The sequence below is a fragment of the Cryptotermes secundus genome, unplaced genomic scaffold, assembly GCF_002891405.2.
Source record: "Cryptotermes secundus unplaced genomic scaffold, Csec_1.0 scaffold46, whole genome shotgun sequence".
Taxonomy (NCBI): domain Eukaryota; kingdom Metazoa; phylum Arthropoda; class Insecta; order Blattodea; family Kalotermitidae; genus Cryptotermes; species Cryptotermes secundus.
In genome coordinates this window covers 1379426-1405146 of record NW_019726221.1, presented here as the reverse complement: position 1 = coordinate 1405146, position 25721 = coordinate 1379426, and the positions used below count along the sequence as shown (strand labels likewise).

At 39.2% G+C, this 25721-nt stretch overlaps 2 protein-coding genes across 10 annotated transcripts in view; both read left to right on the top strand.

Annotated features, from left to right (window-relative positions):
- LOC111863842 (calcium/calmodulin-dependent protein kinase type IV) overlaps window positions 1–18839 on the top strand; it is a 98258-nt gene extending 79419 nt beyond the window's left edge. Inside the window, exons 5-10 of the mRNA XM_023850578.2 lie at window positions 3680–3835; window positions 4845–5013; window positions 8606–8681; window positions 9682–9817; window positions 10194–10337; window positions 16181–18839. Coding sequence (XP_023706346.1) covers window positions 3680–3835; window positions 4845–5013; window positions 8606–8681; window positions 9682–9817; window positions 10194–10337; window positions 16181–16282 — 783 coding nt within the window. The 3' untranslated portion in view covers window positions 16283–18839. The remainder of the gene's footprint in view (window positions 1–3679; window positions 3836–4844; window positions 5014–8605; window positions 8682–9681; window positions 9818–10193; window positions 10338–16180) is intronic.
- A 1906-nt stretch (window positions 18840–20745) lies between these two features.
- The window catches only part of LOC111863843 (molybdopterin synthase catalytic subunit), a 23829-nt gene continuing 18853 nt past the window's right edge, over window positions 20746–25721 (top strand). Inside the window, exons 1-2 of one of the 9 annotated variants that reach the window (XM_023850584.2) lie at window positions 20747–20908; window positions 22838–23041. The gene's annotated coding sequence lies outside the window, so the exon portion shown is untranslated. Of the gene's footprint in view, window positions 20909–21009; window positions 21623–22837; window positions 23042–25721 lie in introns of those variants that run through there. The other 8 variants (XM_023850588.2, XM_023850587.2, XM_023850586.2 and 5 more) reach the window with 8 other exon arrangements.

Sequence of the window (25721 nt, the reverse complement as noted above, 5' to 3'; positions counted from 1 at the left end):
TGTGACGTTTGTAACTTTAACCAACTTCCAGAGCTGAAGACATAAACGACTGTTGTAAAATTCCGTTTGTATTTGGAGGAAAGGCAACATATCTGAGTACGTGGGCTCTTGTGGGGGAAGGCAGAATACAAGAACTTCATGTTCGACCTTTGTATTTTAGCTGTTGTCTTGACTACATCCTTGTTTCTGCTGCTTTCTTTTCTTGCTTTCTCTTATACCTCTTTCTTCTTGCTTTATTGATTTTGGGACCAAGCCTGGTGATTCTCAGAAGGAAACATGAATAAAAGAATGTCACTCTCTGATTTGTTTTATAAAAATTCCCATTTCAGCAACTATATTGACTATATTGAACACATACTGTTACGCCCTTGGATGGAAGGGGTAATATAGCGGACATTAATTTAAGAAGTTTTCAGTAGCTGCCACCACATGGCCGTTACTGCAGGGAATTTCCTTCCGAAGCTAGGAATGGTTAAGATTGATTACAAATAGGAAGTTTCATTTTTTTATTGCTAGTGGGGCGGGACTAAATCCCTTGTACTGCGGCCACTTCTGGCCTATTGTACCAGCCCTAGATGATAGGTGAGGGTGATTGTGGAGCAATTGGTGGAATGAAGATTGGCAGGGGAAACCGAAGTACTCGGAGAAAACCTGCCCCAGCGCCACTTTGTCCACAACAAATCCCACTTGACCAGACTCCGGGATCGAACCCGGGCCGCCGCGGTGGGAAGCCAGCGACTAACCGCTTGAGCTATGGCGCGGCCAAGAGGAAGTTAGTTAAATACATTATTATTTGCCCTTTGTACACACCGCCCGTCGCTACTACCGATTGAATGATTTGGTGAGGTCTTCGGACCGGTGGGCGCGGGGGTCCGCCCCTTCNAGGGCCTCCCTTGCTGGACAGGTCAAAGGGTAGGCATCAGACGAAGAGAGACACCAAAAACTGATGCCGGAAGCAGCGTCATCAGTAGCGACTTGAAGCACAGAGCAAATGATGCTCGAGATGGTTCAAGTTCGTATAGCAACAGGCGTGACCAGAGTGGTTTGAACGGCTGCTGTACTGCGATGTGGAAAGCAAATGGAAAAACTACCACATTATCACTTTTCCTGGATAGTCTCTTTCCAAAAACAGAAGATCGCATTAAGTGGAGGAACTGTTTTGGAAGAGATTGTGGACCTGTCGTCTGACAGATTACTCATGAATGAATACATACTGATGCATGGTTGTCAGTAGCTCTAGGTGATCGGTAGTCTAACATTGCACTGCACTTCCTTAGCTGCAAAGGCGACAGTGCAGAACAGTAGTTGTCGAAGGTCCATGGCTCTCGGCTGGCTGTTCTTCTGGTGACGTATTAACTACCTGTCATCTGCTTTAAAATATTTTTATCAGTATTCCTCTGCGTCTACCGACCCAGAGGGCAACATTATATACTGTCCTCATTGAAATTCTGGTTACACTATATCCCCGCATATCCAGCTCAACAGTACTGGACACTTCTGGGCAACGTTGTGAAGACTGCACTAACGAACATTCCTAAGTTATAGCACTTCTGCCTTCTGAAATCTCTTCTGGGTACTGCTAAATCTAAATTTATATTTCTTGAGGAGCTACGTTCAAGGAAATAGCGGCTCCAGTCCAGAGAACCGAGATTAACGGCCGGGGGGATTCGTTGCGCTGACCACGCGACACCCTCTATCCGCAAAAGTTGGCACTAACTTCGCCGACAAGCGGCGGTCCCTCGGTCGGTATAGTTCGCTTGTGGACTACAGGCCACGGAGTTTTATAACTCTTGAAGTTCTACCGTTATGGCCTGTGTACAGTGTACCTAATGTAATAGAGAAATCTAATTAAAATATAAATCATTAAAAATTAATCGATTACGATAATTCGCTGTTATCTTTGCTGCGTTATCCGCTCTTTCGCCATTTGACATACTTCTTTCCCTTCAAACTGATTCCGTTAATTTCCCTTTTCATTTGTGGTCTTTTAACGAGAAATGAATTATTATGTCTAATAGACTACATTCTGTGTTGAACAATTTAATGTTGTGCCTTGACGTTTCAGGCCTGCGCATATCACGCAGAAGAGTTAACATGTTGACCCTGTAGGTTGTTATGATGAAGCTGTCCTGAATTACGACTGTCATAAAAGCCATGACGGCTCTCTTACCCCACTGTCTCATTTGCCGAACATTATTAAGGAGACGCACATGTCTATATGTCAGGCACAGAGAACAATCAATATTACGACCTACTTTTTCATGACGTCTTAAAACGAAGCCTAGATACCTACAGTTACGGATATACATTGCTTAATTTTGCATTGCATTTGCCGACCTGCCAGCTGTAATTATTTGGGAACAGTCACTTCTGTGTGGAAAATTATGCGACATCCCAAAACGTCGACGTGTTTCAGTCGAAAATACTCGTAGGTTTCTATTCCTACAAGACAATTCCAGCTGAACAGTTTAAAGCATGACATAATTAAATTGCACGAGATTGACATTTTAATTAATAAAACATGCCAAAATTGTAGCACAGATAACTTTTACGAAAAAAGAAATTATGAACGTGAAGGAATATCAAATGGGAAAAAGCTAGGCTTCATCAGCCCAAAAAGTAGTGAGTAATAAATACACTCCAAAGTGCAGAAATCTTCGCGGGAAGGTAATAAGCACTCAGCTAGTAAAAGAAACTCCCAGTCTTCCACGGACTCCGACGGTTCGTCGCCGTATACAAAAATACCGCCACTGTACGTTGTTTAAGGCAAAATAAAGGCAGCCCATCTCTGTTGAAGATAGTTTTGGTATTATCTTTTCTGTACGTATAGGTCCTTCAAGTTTACTCATACCTTCAAGCGTCTATTAAAACTTGTACTATATTCCATAGCCGCTATGTATCCCTGTGAAGCATAGGCCTCTACCTACCTACCTACCTACCCACCTACCAACCACTCGACGCTACAGCCCACGGTGACCCTTGGCCTCCTCTACAACCAATGCGTGCCGCCATAGCAATGGATAGCTGGTGGTTTGGTTTCTGAACAAAATTCTTTTTACAGATTGAGGTTGTTAGCCTCATGCCCAATCCCAACCTGGAGGACCAGGGTATCTCTCTTAGTCTGGACTCTACCCTTTGACCTTTCCGGCATCGGTGATCCTACTGGTAGTTGAACTACCGCCGACATAGCTCTCCAGGTTAAAGATTCGTGTAACCCCTCCACCACGACAAGGTGGAGACACCTTTGAGGGTCATAGGCCTATAGGCTTTCTAATAAGACATGAACATGGGAAGTGACAAATCAGATATTTGAACAACCAATTATGAATTTATGGTATCTTTCTGCTTGTCTGTTTACATATGACAGACAGAAATATAATTGAAATATTTTCTGTAGCATCAGTTTTCAACGCTACAGTGGAAATGCAATGAACAGGTGAAGAGCTCCTATTCTCCTAAGAAATCGAAATGTGTGAACAGGTAGTTCGACGAACTCTTATCACGTCTCTGCGTTTTAATAAATTTGTATATGTAGTAAATCATAAGTAAGACCAATAACGATTGTGAAATCTCGAGGAATGCAATAGTAAATAATTCCTTTCCGCTCATATTTACACAGCCTGGCCCTTCTTTCTTAAGTGGTTGAATCCTGTCAATCTGTATGTGTGTTTGTCCACAGATACAGCTGCGGGAAGTGTTCGAGACACGGACGGAGATCCAGCTAATTCTTGAGCTCGTGACGGGAGGAGAGCTGTTCGAGCGCATTGTGGAGCGCGGTCATTACTCAGAGCACGACGCAGCCGAGGCTGTTCGACAGATCCTTAGCGCCTTACAGGTAGGCCTCTCATATTACTAGGATGGCAGATGGGTTGCCCAACATCCATCATGAGTCGCTATATCCCGCATACGCAGAATATTGGGAATTTGTGAGTGTGGGGGTTGGGGAACGTTGTACGAAGTCTGCATTTTGACGGCTATAAGAATTACAGGGAGCGATCGTTGTGAGCAACATGCAAATTAAATTTTAAAGTGATCCGAGTTCGATGTTGACTGCTGTCTGTGTATAAAAACAAGAGGAGTCTTTCGTTATAATCAGAAGCAACCAACTATCAGAGAAGGCGCGCCATAGCTCAAGCGGTTAGTCGCTGGCTTCCCACCGCGGCGGCCCGGGTTCGATCGCGGGGTCTGGTCATGTGGGATTTGTGGTGGACAAAGTGGCGCTGAGGCAGGTTTTCTCCGAGTACTTCGGTTTCCCCTGTCAATCTTCATTCCACCAATTGCTGTACAATCACTGTCACCTATCTGGGGCTGGTACAATAGGCCAGAAGTGGCCGCAGTACAAGGAACTTAGTCCCACCCCACTAGCAATAAAAAACTATCAGAGTAAATATTAAACAATGCCGCGCCGTAGCTCAAGCGGTTAGTCGCTGGCTTCCCACCGCGGCGGCTCGGGTTCGAGCCCCGATCTGGTCAAGTGGGATTTGTAGTGGACAAAGTGGCACTGAGGCAGGTTTTCTCCGAGTACTTCGGTTTCCCCTGCCAGTCTTCTTTCTACCAAATTCTTCATCATCATCATCATCATCATCACCCGGGGCAGGTACAATAGGGCAGTCAGTAGCCGCCGTGCCGAATGGACCTGGGTCATGGACCATGTAGTTCTCATAGCACACATGAAGCTGTGACCAGCATCTCTGCATTTCGAAAGTATGAGAAAGAGGAGAGAATAGCATGAACGTTCCATACATCAGTACTTCACCACAAAAATCGAACCTAGTGTAGAGCAAAATACAGCATGTACCATGGGAAGAATATGGACTTCACATGTTAATTATATTTTGCTACAGTACCTGCATGCACATGGTGTGGTGCACCGGGACTTGAAGCCCGAGAATCTTCTGTACGAATCGGAGCATGAAGAAGCCCACCTCAAACTGGCAGACTTCGGTCTCAGCAAGATGCTGCATCGCGGGGACTTCACCATGAAAACACTCTGTGGAACAGTGGGCTACTGCGGTAAGTCGAGCTTACAGCGACAGATTTTGCTTACAAAATAATGTGCATACTTCATACAAAATGAGGTTCTAGCAGTAAAGTATGTTACCCTCAGACCAGAAATCAGTTTCGAGCACTATCGCTGGACACATGACATCAATGCATAGACGTTCCTTTGTTTATAAAATAGTGTCAAACTCAAACTCCGTGACTTTAGTCCGCAGATCCAGAGGTCCAGGTGTCGATTCCTGGCGCTACCAGATTTTCTGAGAAGTAGTGGGTCTGGAACGGGGTCCACTCAGTCTCGTAAGGATAACTGAGAAGCTACTTGAATGGAAAAGTTGCGGCTCCGTTCTAGAGAACCGAGATTAACGGCCGTGGGAATCCATTGCGCTAACCACGCGACACCCTCCATCTGCTAAAGTTGGCACTAACTTCGCCGACAAGCGGCGGTCACTCGGTCGGTATATAAAATAGTATATTCTCGGTTCATTACTGTTTCTATTAATTTTACAGGGGATAGTATTAACACTTTCTGTTGTACGTCCCTTTCTTCCTCCGCTGTATTATTTTGTTTGTTGGTAGCTTACGAACTAACATTGTAGGAAGTTACATAGATTAAACATGACTTGCTTTGGACTCTGCCCATTGCCTGAGTTCTCTCGAACACAAGGTTTCGGAAACTGGATCCGTTACCGTCGTCTGGTTTAAATGAGGAAGATTTCCTGCGCTGTTGTGCCCGTTGGAAAGAGCTAGTCACAAAGGGACTGGTGTAACAATAACTCTCTGATCTCATATTCATGAGGTGCCAGGTTCGAAATTCGGCCCGGACACTGGCTTTCCTCGGGCCCTTCAGGAAGTGTTGGGAAGTACCTCGACGGTACCTTCCAGATCCATTTAAGTTCATCAGCATTCATAGATTATCCTACTATTTGGCCGCGCCATAGCTCAAGCGGTTAGTCGCTGGCTTCCCACTGCGGCGGCTCGGGTTCGATCCCGGGTCTGGTCAAGTGGGATTTGTGGCGGATAAAGTGGCGCTGGGGTGGGTTTTCTCCGAATACTTCGGTTTCCCCTGCCAACCTTCGTTCCACCAAATTCTCCATCATCATAATCAACCGGGGCAGGCTACAATAGGCCAATCAGTGGCCGCCGTGCCGAGTGGACCCAGTTGGACTCCACCCCCCACTAAGCGAATCCTACCATTTAATGCTATATACTAGTAGCAGACACATGATGGTACATATCTTCTTCGTGGACATATTTTTATTTAATTTAACTAGTCAAACAAGGCCTAAATGGTTGTGAATGTTGATAAATTAGAATGTAATCGGCGCGGCACTGGGCATATCAGGCTTTGATGAGTGAATTTTACAGAGTAATTTCAGCCAACCTGCTCTGTTAAAATGTGGGTCCCCACTTCCAGATTTCAGAATAAAGGACGTCCCCTTTCACATTCTAATTGGCTCTTTTGAACAGTTCAGGAAGTTACGAAAGTCTGCATTATCCAGTGAGAGAAGATCAAGGAGTCCCTGAAGTGTGCTCAAACTTTGGAGGAACAGGAAACATGTTAGCGTCTTCAGCGGGAGGTGGGAGTTTAAGTATTAGATGACATAAGTGAATTTGATTAATGATTTATAGCTCTTTACTTGGATTCGAAACTTCAGTATAAAGTATGGTGACAGTACGTGCAAACACGCATATGCACTACTCCAAGATATGCTCTGAGTGGTTTTCAGTTTCGACAACTAGCACTTCGAAGCGCAGCTCTAGAGATCCAAACGGTCTGTGTTTAAGAAATTACGTAATAATCTTAACCAAGAGGTTATGTTCAAACTAGACAACTACGTCATAATTTCTGTAATACAAATTTCGCTGGCTGACACTTGCAACGATTCTCTTGACAGGAGTTTAAGACATTCAGCTCAGAGGCTCGTCACATTCGAACTACGAGTTCGAAAATTAATGGCCGCACAAACCTATCAAAGAGCCGACAGACTGGCGCCTTAAAATGTAAACATTTTATACTGCTACGTCGTATTGTCAGTATAAGGCAAAGAAATGCGACACTCACAATAATGACGTGATAAATGGCCGAAAGTACATAAAATATGTAAATTATAAACCGGTAAAAATAAATAATTGAGTAAACATCAAATATTTACTTTAGTAAAATAAAAACTAATATAATTAAAACTGCGAGAAAAACGGCCACAGTTGATTGTTCACACAAGCCATGAATGGTTTGCATTTCGTATTCAGTTCAGTTTGTAAAGCCCTAGCTTCGTCATAACTTGTGATATGTGCGTTGAACTAGTTTTGACTTTTGGATTATTAGGGACTTACCACTGCCATATTATTTTTCTTAATACTTTAAGATTTTATCTGCAAACTAGATATTTTTATTCCATCCAAAATATAGTTAACAATGCATAAAAAAATTGAGAATGTGAAGGCAGTGAAATATAGTACGCCTACCAAAGTACAATAATGTTAGTCCCAATATACTAAATCAGAGTAATCGTAATCCTTCGCCATAATTTACTTTCAGAACACTGTTAACTGATTACTGCGACGAATAGACCTATAAGTGTATCTTGCAGGACACTAATAAAAGAAAAAATCAGAGAAGAAATTACGTGGTAGGAGATTAAATTTGGACAGTTTCTCCACTGTTTAAAAGTCTTTTGTCTTCCCATCTATCTGATGTAAGAATTAAAATACACAAAACAGTAATTTTGCCCATCAGGCAAGTTGTCCCGAGCAGTAAAATTTCTGACTGTTCGGAAGATGCCTGTCTGGAAACTCAGCTTGGAAACTGTCTTTGACTGAAATTTTGTTATTCCACAGACTGACAGCGTCGTTAAATAAGGTACAAACTATAAAGATCACTTCAGCTCCTGTTTTTATGAGTATGGGACCTGATTTTAACAATATCTGTAAGCAGCAAATGAGGATTTTTGAGAACATGGTGCTCAGGAAAACAATTTTACCTCAGATATTAGCAGGAGGGTGGAGAAAGTATCACAATGAGGAGCTTCTTCATGAATGAGGATAAGATGGTTGAGACATATAGCATACATGAGGAGAGATAATAAATGGATGCAAAATCAGGCTTTTAATCAAAGCCTGAAGGAAATCATCTCATTTTTAAAAAGAATTGTGCTTATTTTGCCATGGCACTTACCAGCATGTATTATACCATTATATGGTACTCGCAATTCAATCTGTGGGGTTTAAACAACATGTATCCATGTACATATATTGATTTATTTGCATACAGATTATGAGAACAAGTCTTGATACAAAATAAAAAGTAAGAAGTATGTTACATGTTAATATACAGTATTTAATGTTTCTGTCAATGGCATTTAACTTATATTCAAGATTTCATTGTTGTTCAAAAAATTAACAAACAATACAAAATACATGAACACTGACTATGCAAGGTCACCTAAATTTTGTACATATTTATCAACAGGCTTTTTGCTGTCAGCTAAATTCAATGTGAAATCAGAATATTTTTGGATAGAGGAATTTAACTTGAAACACCTCCTCCTTTAAACATGGTCCATAAAACCCGCTTGAACCTTATCAAATATCTTACTCTTTACAGCTCCTGAGATTCTACTGAACAAAGAATATGATGCTTCTGTTGACCTCTGGAGTTTAGGAGTCGTCACTTACATAATGTAAGTAAGTAAAGGTATCCCTGTAACAGGCCATGGAGGCCCATATGGTTGTGAAATGTTTAGGTTCCCTTTCTACACAATCGACTCATGGATGGCGGCAAGGTTGTCAGCCCTATGCACCGACCGCCCTTTACCCCTAAGAATATTCCTGGTACTCAATTCTGTTAGAGGCTGAGTCAACCAAAGGGCCATAGTGCAGCTGGAAGGATTAGGTCAGTTGAAAAAAATCCAATGACCTCATTGGGACTTGAACCTACGACATTCCGGCTTGTAGCATAGTGCCTCAACCAACTATGATACCGCATGTCCCACTTATATAATGTAAGGTTTGGATAATGTTATATAATTATTTATGGAAAACAGTGAGATGGGATGGCTCAGGCAGTAAAACTGTCTATGGGCTGGGTGGTTAGGCTGAATTCCTGTCAAGGGAATTACGATTTTTCTCATTTTCATTACTTCCAGAATAGCACCATGGCTAACAAGTCTCTTATGTCTTGCTTGCTTAATTATGTTCACTCCAATTGTATGATGAATTTTAATAAATATTACTACAATAAATTATGTTCTATGATCAAAATGAAACCCATGTAAGTAGGAAATAAGTAGAACTGAAGAAAGCAGTCTTCTGGGATTTGGCACCATGTATATGTGGGGTTAACACCACATATACACGGTGTCAAATCCCAGAAGACTACTTTCTTCATAGTCACCACCGTGAAAGCCTCAAATCTTAAATAAGTAGAACTGTTACACATGTCCAAATATGCAACACTACTGGTCTTGTTAGCACACTCATTGCTCAGAACACATCCATCACTCGTGTGCATAACAGTATCCTATGTCAGATGAAAGATATACAGCAATCCTAATTTTCTTTCAGTACAAGTAAAATCAGTAACAAAAAATCTTTGTTTCATATTAGATTCAGTATTAAAATTGTTTTCTGTTTTTGAGAGTGTGTAGTTTGTGTGGCAGATAATTTGGCTTCCTAATCCAGGTTATGTGGATTTGAGCCTTTTTGGGATGACACAGGAGAGATGGCTGTATGTCGACATATTGTTGAGGGAGAATTCAGTTTTCCGTCACCTTGGTGGGATGACATCTCAGACAGTGCCAAGAATCTCATCAGACAGGTCAGTTATGCCGTAAATATAATGCTATAGTACATTATGTGTAGGAGTGAGAAAATTAACAAGTCCTAATATCATATTATCACTTACTTGGCTCAACCACCACCACCACATCTGCTGCCATGGTTAATAACAAATATTGATGTTAGCTAAGTAAATCAGGGGAGACTTAATTCATAATTTTGTTCTGTTTACTTTTCATGTTCTTTATGTGAGGTTAGGTAAGTTACCGAAGTACCTGAACATCATGGCATGAAAGTATGTAAAGAGTGTGGAGGTAAAGCTGTCTGAATTCTTTAGGTAACTAAATTCTATACACTTTAATATTAATTTTTCATGAGTCTTTTCCATACATTATTATTGTCATTTGTTTCCGCAGCTCCTCCACATTGAGCCTTTGAAGCGGCCCACTGCAGTAGAGGCTCTGAACCATCCATGGGTCCGTGGTGAGACTCCACGACGAAATCATATGGGTAGCACTATTAAAAGACTTCGGGAATTTAATGCACGAAGAAAATTTAGAGTGAGTTCATGTCTTATAGAGTTTAAAGCATGAATTTATTCTCAGTAATATTTAAATATTCAGTTTCTACACCACAGGAGAGAGACTATTTCTACATACATTCTAAGGACTGGCCAGATAATGCTGCTTAGGGAAATATTTGTTGTTTATTCTGAGAACCATACAAAACCAATACACCCTGCAGGCAAATTGAAATACTTTTCTATGTTAAATGAAATGGTACATATAAAAATATTTATACTTTAAAGGGCTGATATAGTAGCCTGAATACAGGGTTTTGATAAAAGAATGCCAATACTGTATATCAAATTTAAATATTTATTGCATATGATAATACAGTCAAACAAATTGTGGCTTAAAAATAACAATATTTTTAACGTGGGTCTATTATTTTGACATAAATTGTGTGTATAGTTCAGAATGTATTGTCATGTGTTGTGTTTGTGACGCAACAAATAACTTCACACCAGTCTGGATCTAGTGAATTTATTGCTCTGTATCTTGCTGAGTACATTCCCATAATCTTCCCTTAAACAGCTGTAGTGACATCAGTTCTGAGGAATAAATGTCTGTTACATAACCTCCCAAAATAAATTGACAGGACTGATATAAGGTGAATAGGGAGGCAAAGAAACCAGTCTTCTTTTACCCACCCAGTTATTCAGAAACCAGGAATTCAGTAAATGTGACATGATATTGAAATATGGGGTACACCATTTTTCATGGTGGTGTTAGCATATCCATCAAGCTGTACAAATAGTATAATTTTCTAATATTTCAGAAGGATTTTAACAACGAAATTAAAAACATAAGACATGATCTGATGTTCAGTGAATATCCAAAGGACTCTGAGAAATTCAGATGCATCGGGAACCATTTCAATCTCATAACCATCTTCAAGAGTAAACATACACGTACACTCCATGGGACATTGATGAAAACTGGACAGTATCAGAATTATCATAGATAACTGATATTATTCATGTATTTATCAATGATTTAACAGCTGCTTGATAGGGTGAACGGGAGCTGAAATAACTGTTTATGTAACTAGTCTATGAGCTGGATGGCCAAGGAATCAGTTTTGATTCCTGGCAGGGGCAAGAGATTTTTCTCTTCTCCACAATGTCCAGACAGACTCTGGAGCCCACCCGGCAGCCTCTTATGCAGTGAGTACTAGGGGCTGTTTCCCCCATACATTTTTGTGCCGTGGTGCTTAATTAAGTTCAGTGATAACTAGGTATATATTTTATCTTTACATTTTGACAGGGTTGGCAGGAAGGTGATATGTGAATGGTGCAATGAAAGAATGTTTAAGGAAGCATTTGTGACCCTTTGAAAAGTATTATTCCAGCATTTTTCTACAACAAATTTAAAAGAAGAAGAGAAACCTCATTTGGGATAGACACACTTCAGACTGAATTCTTGAACACTGGTAATCCCAATCATGAAGCAAGAATGCTGAACACTCAAACACAATTTTGATAAAGTAATGTATAATATGCCAGTCACGGTAGCCGAGTGGTTGAAGGCATGTACTGTCTTCGCTTGCTCAGAAGCTGGGATCATGGGTTCGAATCCCACACAAGGCATGGATGTTTGATATGGGATCATGTTTATTCTGTGATTGTGTTGTCCTATGTTTAGGTAGAGGCCTTGTGATGAGCTGATCACTCATACAAGGAGTCCTAACCCCTGTAAAATGATCATGAAGCTGAAAATCAGAGGCCAGGGCCCAAGGGGGCTGTAGCGTGAGTGAAAAAAAAAGTATAATACATGAGCATTAGGTAAGGCAGGGAAATGATGTAATCTTCACTGATATGTCCACCATAAGATTCAACCGAGATTGGAAGCTGTAAAATATAATGTTTCTTAAGTGGTGGTGCACTTTATTTGCTCAAACGATATTACCACTATTTTCCGATAAACGATGTGTAAATTAAATAATAGTTGTCTGATATAAGATGTACTTCAGGTCAGTATCAAACCTATTGTTTTAATGTCAATTGCTCCAAGAAATATGAATGTTATAAATTTACATTACTAGTAACAAAACTACTGATTTTGAGATCCCTTGTACTCGAGTGCATAAAGTTCAGAATGCCAGTTTTATGCCATTAATTCATGGCTGTAAGTCTATCAAGAAACATACTCATTGTACCCCCTACATCAAGTTTGTGCATGAGAAAGTTGGAGATATTTTTAGAAATATCTTGTGGTTGTAGTTAAAACCACTTATCAAATTCAAGCACAGTTCACTACAGTTCCAACAGCAACCTCCTGTCATCTTTATTATTAAAGTCCTCCGTGAATGGTTATGAACAGTTCCTCCAATACAGAAAGGGTTAAAAAGTGTTATTAGTGAACAGTTAATCAACCTATTTGATGTCATAAATGTATGTGATTTCTTGCAATTCTTCAAATACTCCACACATTTTATGAAGCTCTTATTGTTAAGAAAACTTCAGTGGCCAGAAATCATTAAGAAACAAATCTGGAAGAAATTTTGCACTCATTGCTATTGGTATTTTCTGTTAAACGTTGAAAAGTAGGAAAACGTGTTGAAATGTAAGATTCTCACAGCAGTTGTAAAGATCAGTCATCAGGGATGTGACATCATGTAGTTTGGTGTCCAGGTACCAAGGCAGTTATTGTCAGGAAGACACAATGAAACTGTTTATACATAAGTTCCACATTAGAAAATCCATGAAATTGTTTATTTAATTCAACAGATTCATTGACTTTTAATGCATCATTACCTTAGAGAAAGAAGATACACAGAAGTGTGTCATGACCACGTACCTTGATAAGGCCAGTCTATATACTCGTATATATATAATAAAAAAATATACATCTGTCTGTCCATCCCACCCCCTTTCTCTCAAAATGCATCAAAGGAAAAAAAGTTGTAAGACTAGCAGAATACTAACATCACAGTATATAGTACCTAAAACATCAAGGAATAGCATTCAGCTCCTGGATTCATCATTAATTCAGGCCTGGTCATCATATATTTCGTTTCTTACTAAAAATGTAAGAATCAAATAACCACTTTCCTATCTTTACCACTGGAACTACACTAAATAATTTCTTAACACACATTGTTATATATCACTACAGCTATCAGGCCAAAAAACTGGGCATTCTAATCAGTACCACAGACATCCTAGTAATAATCGCTTTGTTGTCACTCGAACCCATGTGTGTAGCAGCAAAATTAATAGTCTTGTCTCTTGCTCTCTTTCATCCTTGCCAATTTTTTCTAGAATGCACAAATTGGGAAAAACAGGGTGGGACCTGTTGTTGTCTCAATCCCAATGCTTTCTTCATGGAGGAAGTAGGGGGGAATTAAGGTGGTCTGGACTCAAAGGACATGCACATAGCAGCAGCAGAATTAGACATTTTCCTGGGGTTGTCTATATCATTCATTTTTATGATGCACCATTTGGAAGAGACGGGATCAGAGAGACAGATGAACTTCAATGTTCCCTGGGCATAATGCACACGTATAAGAAACATTTACATTAAATCTAGCAATGGCAGAAGATACTTTTGGTATTGTCCCCATGTCCTTGCAGGTATCTGTTCATTTATTTATTTATTTCATCTCTATAGATCATTGTTACATGATATGGGACAAGTCAGTTACTATACATTGGCTGATTACAATAAGAGAATAAAGTTACAATACAATTGTTTACAATAGATCACAGTAGATTACAATAGTTAAGATTTTATATAGTGTGAGGTGGAATCCATATTAGGTCCCCTCGGCACATCGGCTTCCGTATGTCCTATTGTACCTGTACTGGTGATGATGCTTATGGAGAATTTGATGGAATGAGGATTGGCAGGGGAACCAAAGTACTCAGTGAAAACCTGCCCCAGCGCCACTTTGTCCATCACAAACCCCACTTGACTAGACCGCAGCAGTGGGAAGCCAGCGACTAACCGCTTAAGCTATGGCACGGCCTTTGATATAATATTGGTGAATTTGGTGATAGCACTGGTATAACGTTTCACTGTAGACTCTACACTGCAACATCTCATTACATCTGTTCTCCCTTCCTGGTGCAGCTTCTTGGTATCTGCAATCTCTCCAGAGTAGTCCATTCAGGTACATCTCCAACTGTTATCTTGGTTGCTGGAAAAAAGAAAGGAAAACTGCACAGTATGTATTCCCAAAACTGATTATTCATGATGTGGGATTTTGTCATCGATACTCCAATAGACAAACCACTTCGGAAAGTTTGTAGGCCCTGAAAAGGGCCATTCAGCTGGGATGTTTGGCCGGTGAAGTAAGGCTGCGTACACCGGTAGAAATGATGTCGGGTGCAGTGTGCTGACTAATGTTGCGGCAGCTGGGTGAGTTGACTGGTCGCAGTGCAGCAGTTGACGGAAGTTGCCTGGTCGCAGAGCGGGTTGCTGGGAGAAGTCTGGTTGCGGAGTGCGGTCGCTCTAGTGGCGGCAGCTGAGCCAGTTGCCCAGTGAGTCGGGCATGACCGCCAGCGAGTCGAGGCAGCCGAGTTGCCCAGTGAGTCCGGCATGACCACCAGAGAGCCGAGGCAGCCGTCCCTGGCGCAGCGAAGTGCTGATAACTCCGAAGACCAATTGCTCTGTACGAAGTGTGATAGCTGACTGGCTGGTTGTTCACTGACACTGACTGTAGCGAGCAATGTGCTCCACCTTTTATACAATGCGTGATGGAGGAGCAAAATTTGCAGAGCGCTGATTGGCTAACGCGTGTAATGATCTGGATGAGACTAGACAGCAAGTGCTGTATAAATGCGAGCATTGGAAGCAACATGATTGGCTAGGGCGAGTGATGGTGAAAAGTGAGCAGGAAAGTGGGTGCTGTATAAATATGATATGTGGGATGTTCCCACAATGAATTATGTGATTATAATTGATTAGTGTTTCTCTCTCATGAGAGAAACTCATCCACTTTATAAAAACAATGATCGAGCAGGTAAGTTTTCAAAGCGTTTTTGAACTTATATAGTACCGGTATTTCTTTAATATATCGTGGCAGATGATTTAGCTGTTGAAATCCTACATTACTGAAGTTGTTCTTGCATAGACTTGTATTACATGGGACGATGTGCAAGTCATCTTTTTTCCTTTTGTTTTATGAGTGTAATCCTGAGTTGGTTGTGAAATCATTCGAATTGGATTTTATGTATATTAGAGTTTCGTATATGTACAAAGATGGTAGAGGTAATATACGTAACGATTTGAAAATTTGTTTACAACTAGTTGTTTTTGGGACCTGCATCATAGCTCTTCTGTAATTTAAAGATCAATTTTGCATTTACAGAGTTGCCCCAAAATATCAGTCAGTATGATGACAAAGATTGGAAATGAGCATAATATAACGTGCGGACACTCACTCTTCTAACTACCCTTAGGCCAAAACATACTTTACATAAGTTGTTCGCTAGCTTTTGCGTATGCATAGTCCATCTTAGATGCTTATCTAGCCAGACTCCCAGAAATTTTGCTGTCATGATTCAATTGTTCTCATGATCCCAATGCCATTCTTACGAAGAAAGTAATGGGGAAATAAATGGGCTTGGATTCAACCCCATGCAGTTCTCAAGTGTCAATAATTTTATATCAGTGAGTATGTTTTGGGGGGTTTTTGCTGTACTTTTAGCCTGATCTCAGTTGCTGCACCTAACTGAAATTTAATGTAGTTTCTGTCAACCCTTCCAAGTGAATGCTGAAATAGTATCTTAGTTCAGGCTAATTCTTGTCCAGTCCTTCCCAATTCATCATATATAATCCTAATCTCATCTCATTTAAATTACAAATAAATAAAATATAATCAATTTTCATTACAGGCAGCAACACATGCTGTGTTGGCAACACACAGAGCCATGTACCTCATATCTCCAGAGCGAAAGACAGCTAACAAGAACTCGCCTCCCTCCAACCAGTTTTAATGCGTTGTGTAATATACTCTTGTACAGAAGTGTTTATGTGACATTTGTAAATATCAGCCTTTTCATTCCACCTATCAGTAACAATTTCAAGATTAATTACATCCACCAAACTCAAAGAAAAGCAGCAGATGTTAAGTTGTATACATCATCAATTTAATATACAAAATTCACAGAATATTTCTCTGCTTTACATGTATAAAAACTGCATGAGCACAAAATGTGTAATTTTTACCTGCAAGAATATCAGTTTACAAAATTATCTCTTAAATGATAGTGTTACATCAAACAGAATCTAAGCACATAATATCCCAATAGGACTGTGCAAACTTACAAATATAAATTTGGATAATGAAAATGTCAGGAAGTGGAAATAGCTGAAGATTGTGCAGTTCTTGGTCTCATAAAGGCTGGATTCTGTTTAATTTGAAAACCTGGCCACAAGTCTGCACTACCATGTTCATACATTTAATTCCATAAAAATTTCATAAGAAATCAATAACTATGATTCTAAGACTGATGGTACCAAATTTCACTTTTTAATTACATAAACTGCAAGTCATCATGTTATTAATTTGTCTTTTAGACAAAAAAAGATGTCAATAAAACCTGTATATTTATAAGGGATCCATTTTTATACAGTCTTTCAGGATACTACACTGAGTCATTCTTACGGTGTTTCCACATCAGATGTGCAAATGATCACTGTGATGAAAGTATTGATACAACTGTTTTTTCATAATTCAGTAAAAATGAATTTTGCTGAGATTACATCCCTCTGTGTTACATATTTTATTTCATTGTGAATTAACACTACACAAATGAGTGTATGTAACTGTTCATAACTGCAAAGATTACAGTATTGGGCTTAATAATGTTATTAATTTAGTTCATTCTATGATATTTTTGTATCTGATGAAGCAACAGTTTTCTGAGTAGCAGCATTCTACACCAGTATCAATTACAGTTGATATAGAAATGGTTTACTGACATGCATATCTTCAATCCTTGAAGATGGTAAAACTTTCATTTTAAGATGCACTGTATAATAGGAGGAACATGGTAATTGAAATAGTTGTAAATGGTCATGTGATTCTCAGTCAGTAGCTGAACCTCACTTACTGCATTTCAGATGAGGCATGAAGCAACTCAGTATAAAAAGTTTATGTAGTAGCATTATTTAGATGCATATTAATTTAATTACTTTTCATCATGAAGCATTTATATCTCAATTGTGAGTAAACATTATCTTGTGTTTTAGTCACAAGTTAGACCTTCACTGAGATAGTGACATCATTATATGTTACCATTAACAAACATGGCAATGGGGCACAACTTGGAAATTACAGATGACAACTGAATGTACAGTCTGTACTAGTAATGAATTGAAATGAACTAAAATTAAATATCCATGGATTTTAATGTTACCATCCCATGACAGATATTACAAATCCATCAAGTGGTTTGGGAGCTGAAAAATGTAGATGTATTGACACAAATGTCCCCAAAACATGCATACACATGAACAGCTGGCTTCATATAAACTTGGATTGCACAGAATGTCTGACCTCATTACATGACTCACAATTTTATGGAATATGTATGTTAGAGAATGTAGATTGCTCATCTTGAACAGAAATATTTACTGCATTCTGTAATAGGGAACAAAACTCGAATGAAAGTAAGTAAGATAAGGTAAAGTTGTCCCTGTGCATAACTATTTAAGCGCAATGCCATGAAAATGTACGGGGGAGTGCGCCACATTTTAAAAATTTATGTATGTGAAAAAGAGAAATGATGAAGGAAAAGAATTGCCGCATTTAATTCCTAAATGAACATTTAAGAGGTAAACTGGATACCACCAGCAAAAAAAAAATATATGCAGTATATGCCTACATGTAAACAATAAAATAGAAATATTTGTGACATAAAGCGGAAGTAAATGTCTTTATATTAGTCATAGAATTTAATAAAAACTTCTTACTGAAAGTGTGAAGCAGTTGCTTCATCTTGGCTCGAGTACACTCGTGTATTTTGGGGCCATGAACTGTACACCAACTATATGACAATGAAACTATTATATCAGTGATGTCTGATCTCTTATTTGATAACAGAATCTGCAACACTGACATTAGTTGTTTCTGCCAGTGCAAGATCAAAAGAGAACAGTAGTTCAAAACGTTACTCACAGCTTCTAATGTAATTCTGTAATAATTTTCATATTAGTTCTTGCCATGTATTTCCCTTACAGTTTTATTATACATGAAAACAAGTTATTAAGCTTTTCTTCTATTACAATTCAGATTATTTTAAATGATATGTACATTGTACTATAAAATACAGCAGTAATTTTGTGTAGTCTATTTTTATTATTCCTCAAGAATATATTTAACATTTTTTAGTTATCCAGAATTTAATACATATTGCCTGTGCATAGGCTACTTAATATGTAGTGCATTACAGTACTGACAAATTTCAGGAGTAGTCAATATATTCAATAAATGTGCTTTTTATTTCTGTTATCTTGCATTCACCAATAAAATCTTGCAAGGCCAGGCCACATTTTTCACAGCCATGTACATAATAATGTTAGCCACCCTAAATGCCACTTATTAAGGAAAAAGACCAGACACACCTCATTTAGCGCTTATCTGGGAAAGAATGGATTTGAATGCTGAACTGAACAAAATCTTAAATGGAAGAAATGTAGCACTGAGATTACTGACTTGAGATCATTGAAATTGAACACTAAATGATTGTAAAGCTTGAATCAAGAAACATTAATGGAGCTTCCACTGTATTTTCAGTAAGTCATTTGAGATATATAACAAACATTACAACAAATTCTGATAATTGTGTTTATCAAAGAATACCTCCTTTGTCTCGTATTCTATTTCAGCAGCTTAGTTCTACACTATATGGGATAATTCTTTGTTTACTGCCTGTTTTACTTCCTGTTTTTTATACAAAGATCTTTATGAGAATTACATGCCAAGATATTATAGGTATTCCCTTTCTAGTAGTTAGTTGCATGGACATGATATATACTTGTATACGATCTTAATTCCTAGAAGACCAATCACTCACAGAGCTAAGCGCTTCTTGAGAAGCCGCCAATTGTGCATCTACTCAAGAACTTCCCGGCATTTTATGGACCCTTAAGGATCATTACTGTGTTCACAAGAGCCTCCACTGGTCCCTAAACTGAGCCAGATCAATCCAATCCATACCATCCCTTCATATATCTCTAAGATCCATTTTAATATTGTCCACCAACCTAAGCCTTTGTCCTCCCAGTGGTCTCTTTCCATCTGGCTTTCCAACAAATACCCTATATGCATTCCTGTTCTCACACATTCGTGCTACATGTCCTGCCCACCTCATCCTCCTTGACTTTATCATTCTAATTATGCTTGTGGAAAAGAGTACAAGTTATGAAGCTCCTCAGTATGCAGTTTTCTCCAACCTCCCGTCACTTCATCTGTCTTTGGTTCAAATATTCTTGTCAACGCCTTGTGTTTGTGTACCAGCAGGCATTTCAGGAATAGAAGAAGGGAAAGACAAAATTGATGAGCTTGCAATGAGCAGTAAGAACAAGAACTTTAGAGACTTGTATGGAGGAATAAATGACTTTAACTGAATGGGATACATCAGCTGTAGGTCTATGCTTATGTGAATCTACTGGGTGATAATATAGATACAATAAAGAGAATGAAAAAAACTTTAACTGACGCAAGTAAGGAGGTTGGTCTATAAGTAAACACAGAGAAATTTAAGTATATGTTGCTACCTCAGATGTTTTGAAAATGTGGTATAGTTCAGATATTTGGGAGCGATGATGATAATTCAAAACCTGATTCAGGAGGAAATTGAAAGGAGATTGCACTTAGGTAATGCTTGCTACTATTCAGTCCAGAACCTTTTTTGTCTTCTTGTCTACTGTCTGAAAACATAAAAATTAGAATATACAAAACTATAATTTTGTCTACGGTTCTGGTAACACAGCTGTACGAAAATTTGTATCTTCTCTTCGAATTTGAGGTCCTACAAGTTCCACTAATAAAGAAAAACTTTCAATGTTCATTCTGTAAAATGTTTTGAACAGTTCTGTATCCTGATTAAGTTCTTTCGAAACAATATGAATACCCGAGTTTAAATTGTCGCGAAAGAACGGGTTTACCCAATGTTCCCTTTTCTCTCGTCTTCTCCTCTTACACCGTCACAACCACCATCATATCATTATTATTTGACATCACAGTAGACATCGTAGAGATCTCCACTAAATGGGCGGGCAAACATACGCACACTTCCCTTGAGGTTGCTTGAGGTGGTGTGACCAACTGATCGACTGTAAGTTTCCTCAGCGTGCGCCTGCTAATTTGGAAACCAGTCGCCTGCTTGAAATCGGCGATATTTCTCAGATTGCGCGGTTGCGTTGCGGTTGCCAGGTTTCTTGGTTTGCCCTCGGGCTGAAGTTTTCTCCACTTGCGTTGTCATCTAGCCTGATCGCACGTGCACGTGCTTTCCAGTGGAATATGGTGAAGTTATTGGGGTAAGCCGTATCGGCCTGGATGTCGGAAGTTGACGAACACGTGTAATATTCGTGAAGTGGTGAGAGAATTGTTGAAGGTTAGTTTATGAATAATATTGTTTAGTCGTGTTGCACATCATTTACTGTTGAACAAATGTGATTGATTCATCGTCGTGCGTGCAACGCGTCCTTCTAAAACTAATTTGAAAGTTTCTTACATACACAGGATGTCTTTTCAACCTTATTTAAATGCCTCTGTACATTGTGCAGTAGGTTTCAACTGACATTTGTCATCATCGGGTGTTTAAAATTGTCGGTGGAAACTGCTTTGCTTTCGTTTTGTGGTTTTAATGTTCGGTGTGTTAGAACTACAAAACGAAAGCACAGCAGTTTCCATCAGTAAGTGATGGTGACCAGTGCTGGTCCAAACGTGTTGTGCAAGATACAGAAGCATGTAAATAAGGCTTAAGAGACTCATTGTGTGTATGTAAGAAACTTTTAAATAAATTTTAGAAGGACGCGTTGCACGTAAGACGGAGAATCAGTGATATTAGTTGAATAGTAATGAATTTATTTTTTAAATTAGTTCGTTACAGTAAGTGTGAGTAAACTTTTCTTCGTATAGACAGGTTAAAGAACTGGAGGAAAACAGTTGAGTTTTGTTGATCTAGTGAGATTGATAGTTTGAAAGCTGAAGACAACTGATGCATGTAAATATTCATTCACTCCTTGGATTAATTGCTGAGTCATGAGGTGGCGTTAACAGTGTTGTGAAGCCAGGCCCAAACACAAAACTGAGCAACAGACCTGAGGTATCAAAAGCTATTCAGTTGAAGATAGAGAGTAGCCAAAACTTGTGAACAGTAAGAAATACAATGTGTTTTTATATGGGAAGGAGACATTGCTTGCAGATTGAGTCCAGTCAGTCACAGGAAATGGATACTTTATTACAGTACTTTCAAATACAAACTCATGCAGGTGTAGTACATTAGACCTGTATAGAGGAATAAATGAATTAAAAGTGCTTACCAACCTAGAAATAACGTGGTGACGGTTGAGAATGGTGATCTGCTTGCAGATTCTCACAACATTTTGAATAGGTGGAAGCACTACTTCTCTCGGTTATTGCATATACATAGTGTCAATGATGTTAAACAGATAGAAATGCGTACAGCTGAGCTGTTAGTACCTGCTCATAGTTGTTTTGAGGCTGAAATTGCTATTACGAAGTTGAAAAGTTATAAATTGACAGGTAGTGCTCAAATTCTGGCAGAACTTATTCAAACTGGAGGTGAAACATTGCGGTCTGAGATCCATAAGCTCATTAATTCTATTTGGAATAAGGAAGAATTGCCAGATAAGTGGAAGGAGTCTATTATTCTACCAATTCACAAGAAGGGCAATAATACTGACTGTAGTAATTATTGTGGCATATCACTGTTATCAGCTTCATACAAAATATTACCCACTATCCTTTCAAGGTTAAGTCCATATGTAGAGGAACTTACTGGGGATCATCAGTGTCGTTCCAATGTGATCAACTGCAGATTTATTTATTTCGTCTCTATAGGTCATTGTTACATGATATAGGACAAGTCAGTTACTGTACATTGACTGATAACAATAAGAGAATAAAGTTACAATACTTACAATTATTTACAGTAGATTACAATAGTTAAGATTTCATATAGTGTGAGGTGGAATCCGTATTAGGTCCCCTCAGCATGTCGGCTTCCATATGTCCTATTGTACCTGTACTGATGATAATGCTTATGGAGAATTTGACGGAATGAGGATTGGCAGGGGAAACCGAAGTACTTGGGGAAAACCTACCCCAGCGTCATTTTGTCCATCACAAATTCCACTAGACTAGAGCGCAGCGGTGGCAAGCCAGCGACTAACCGCTTAAGCTATGGCACGGCCTTTGAGATAATATTGGTGAATTTGGTGATAGCACTGCTATAACGTCTCACTGTAGACTCTACACTGCAACATCTCATTACATCTGTTCTCCCTTTCTGGTACAGCTTCTTGGTATCTGCAGTCTCTCCAGAGTAGCCCATTCAGGTACATCTCCGACTGTGTTATCTTGGTTGCTGGAAAAAAGAAAGGAAAACTGCGCAGTATGGATTCCCAAAACTGATTACTCATGAATTATGTGATTATAATTGATTAGTTTTTGTCTCTCATGAGAGAAACTCATCCACTTTATAAAAACAATGATCGAGTAGGTAAGTTTTCAAAGCGTTTTTGAACTTATATAGTATCGGTATTTCNTCAAATTATCCCTCTTTGTAAAGCCCATTAGAATGATTATTGCCAAAAAATTTTTCATTTCTGCTGAAATGACATCCGCCCACTTCAACACCTTATAGGTACTGTCATACGCCTCACGGTGTTGGAGATAGTATCTGTTGGTCTCCTGACACAACATGCCAAAGAAACTATCTCCAAAAAACAGTTCAGCTACTTCAGACACTTGCGTAGGGTCCGATGGCATTTGTCTCACCCCTGGAGCACCAGTAAACTTTCCCAAATTGGGTGTTTTTTCTGCTGTACCCCATGTGGCTGTCCCCGCAATGCTAGCACTCGCACTTTCATCAGAGCTCTCACTGTCACTTTCTGTTCTGGTCACAATATTTTGGGGGTCACTGCCACTGACACTGCCCTCGCTATCAGAAGACGAAGCAGTTGGCAAGTCAGATAACTCATCGGAGATCAAATCAGATTTCTTCTCCGAAAGCTCACACGGCCTTCAACTGCTTTCGTCTCTGAGCCATGGTGACACTGAGAATATCTTGCCTCACACGTAGAAGCTTCGACTTGAACAACGGGACTTTTCTTTAGAGTGAGAGGGGAATAGAGAGTGGTCACGTTGCTGACTCGGAAAACAAACATTCAGAAGGTCAGCTACTCAGTACTTTTACAGACACATGGCCACCAAAGCGAGGAATAGTGTGTTGCAACATAACATGTCCTAAAATCATAAATCTAGGCGACCGGTCTGCCACGTTTAAAACCCAAACGCCTAGGCCTAGGCATCCGGTCCGCGAAGTGTTAACATTCAGAACACCTATTGTAATAATGGTTTCCAAATTGTATCGATGTCCCTCTGATGATGGTCTCTAAGGACCAAAACATGTAAGGGCATGAAGAATTGAAATAAGAGAAACTTCACCAGTCACAAGGGATGGAATTATTTTTTCTTTTAATAAGGTTTATTCAGTTTTCCATGGCAGGGAATGATCATAAAATTTGATTCTTGTGATAAGTAATGAGATGTTAAACATCTCTGTGTATCCATATGTACTGGATTGGAAGTTCACACATAAACCAAACTGAAATGTTCTGTGATTTAAATAAAGCATATAATGCATTAAACCATGGAGTTCTACTTGCTGAATTAAATTAATATGGAATGAGAGGCACTGTGAACTCATGGTTTGAATCATATTAATACACCAGAAACAAGCCATTTAAAAAGTATATTTTAATAGGAACCTAAATAAAATATTTTTCATCTTTAAGAGGAGATGCCAAAGGGTTCAGTTCTTCAGCCAGTATTCTTACTATTAGTAAATGACCTGCCACGACTCAAGGTTAGTTTTATTTGCAGATGATTACAAACATTCCAGTAACAACAGAGTATGAACATATGCTACAACAGAAAGTAAATAGAGTTATGAATCACTTGCAACTCATGGTTCTGTGCAGATAGTTTTATAATATATACTGAGAAAACAACAACAGTATCTTGCCATACCAGACAAAAAGGATACACAGTAGAACCAAATCAAAATTTGACAATAGGATGTTACCTGTAAACCAGAAACAAAGTTTTTAGGCATATGTATTAGTGAAAATATGAAATTGGATGGAAATGCAAAGTCGCCAAATGCCTTACTCAGTCAATTTAGTTTCATGATAAGTCTCTTAAGGATATAACAGACCAACATATTACAAACAGTATTTATTTTGCACATGTAATGCTCATTTGAGATGATTTAATTTTCTATGATTTTGATACTGAAAGCCAAAGTGTTGTGAAATTGCAAAACGGAATTATAGAAATAATCAGTGGTGTAGGAAGATGTATGTCATGCAGATCACTTTTTAAAGATTTAGATATACTTCCAGTAGCTTGCATTATATGTGGAAGTTATACAGAGTGGGGCACAGAAACTTCCTTTATGTGAAGACACATTGTGAAGGGAGGGGAGGTCGCAGAAAAGTGGGGATAGGCTCAGCGAAAGCAGCAGTCGCAGAAGTTTCTATCTAATACCCCTCAGTAGGAAACATGAGGTGGACGAGTGAGCAGCGTGCGTTTGCTGTCGAAGCCTATTTTTCGAACAACCATTCCTATGTGGAGGTGCATCGTGTGTTCTGTACTCACTTGGGAATTAAGCCCAGAGGTCTAGTTCCCCCGACCGGAAATCGATTGTTTTGTGGGTAGAGAACTTTAGAATATTATATTTAAGCATCCTGTTGCACTCTACACGATAAATGATACAAACTCCGTCCTAAGTGCAAACGATATACAGGGTGTCCCAGGAGGAATGTGCCAAACTTCGGGAGGGTGTTCCTTATGTTAAAGTATGCCGATATAACCCAAAACACCTATGTCCAAAGTTGAACGGTTACGGAGATAATGGCCAGAGAAGTGTCAAACTTTGACCGGGGTTACACACTTGTTGATTACAAAATAGATATTAAAACTGGCAGGAATATGTGGATTCTGTAACGTTAATAATGTACGTAACATCAAACTAACTTGTGAGTGACATGAAGCCATAAAATTGAAGTACAAAAAACTCGCATGCCATCTCAAAGTTGTCGTTAAGAGTTCCAAGCACTGTACATGACACATGAATGGTAAGCGATGACGTAACGTGCTGACTGCGCGTTCTGATA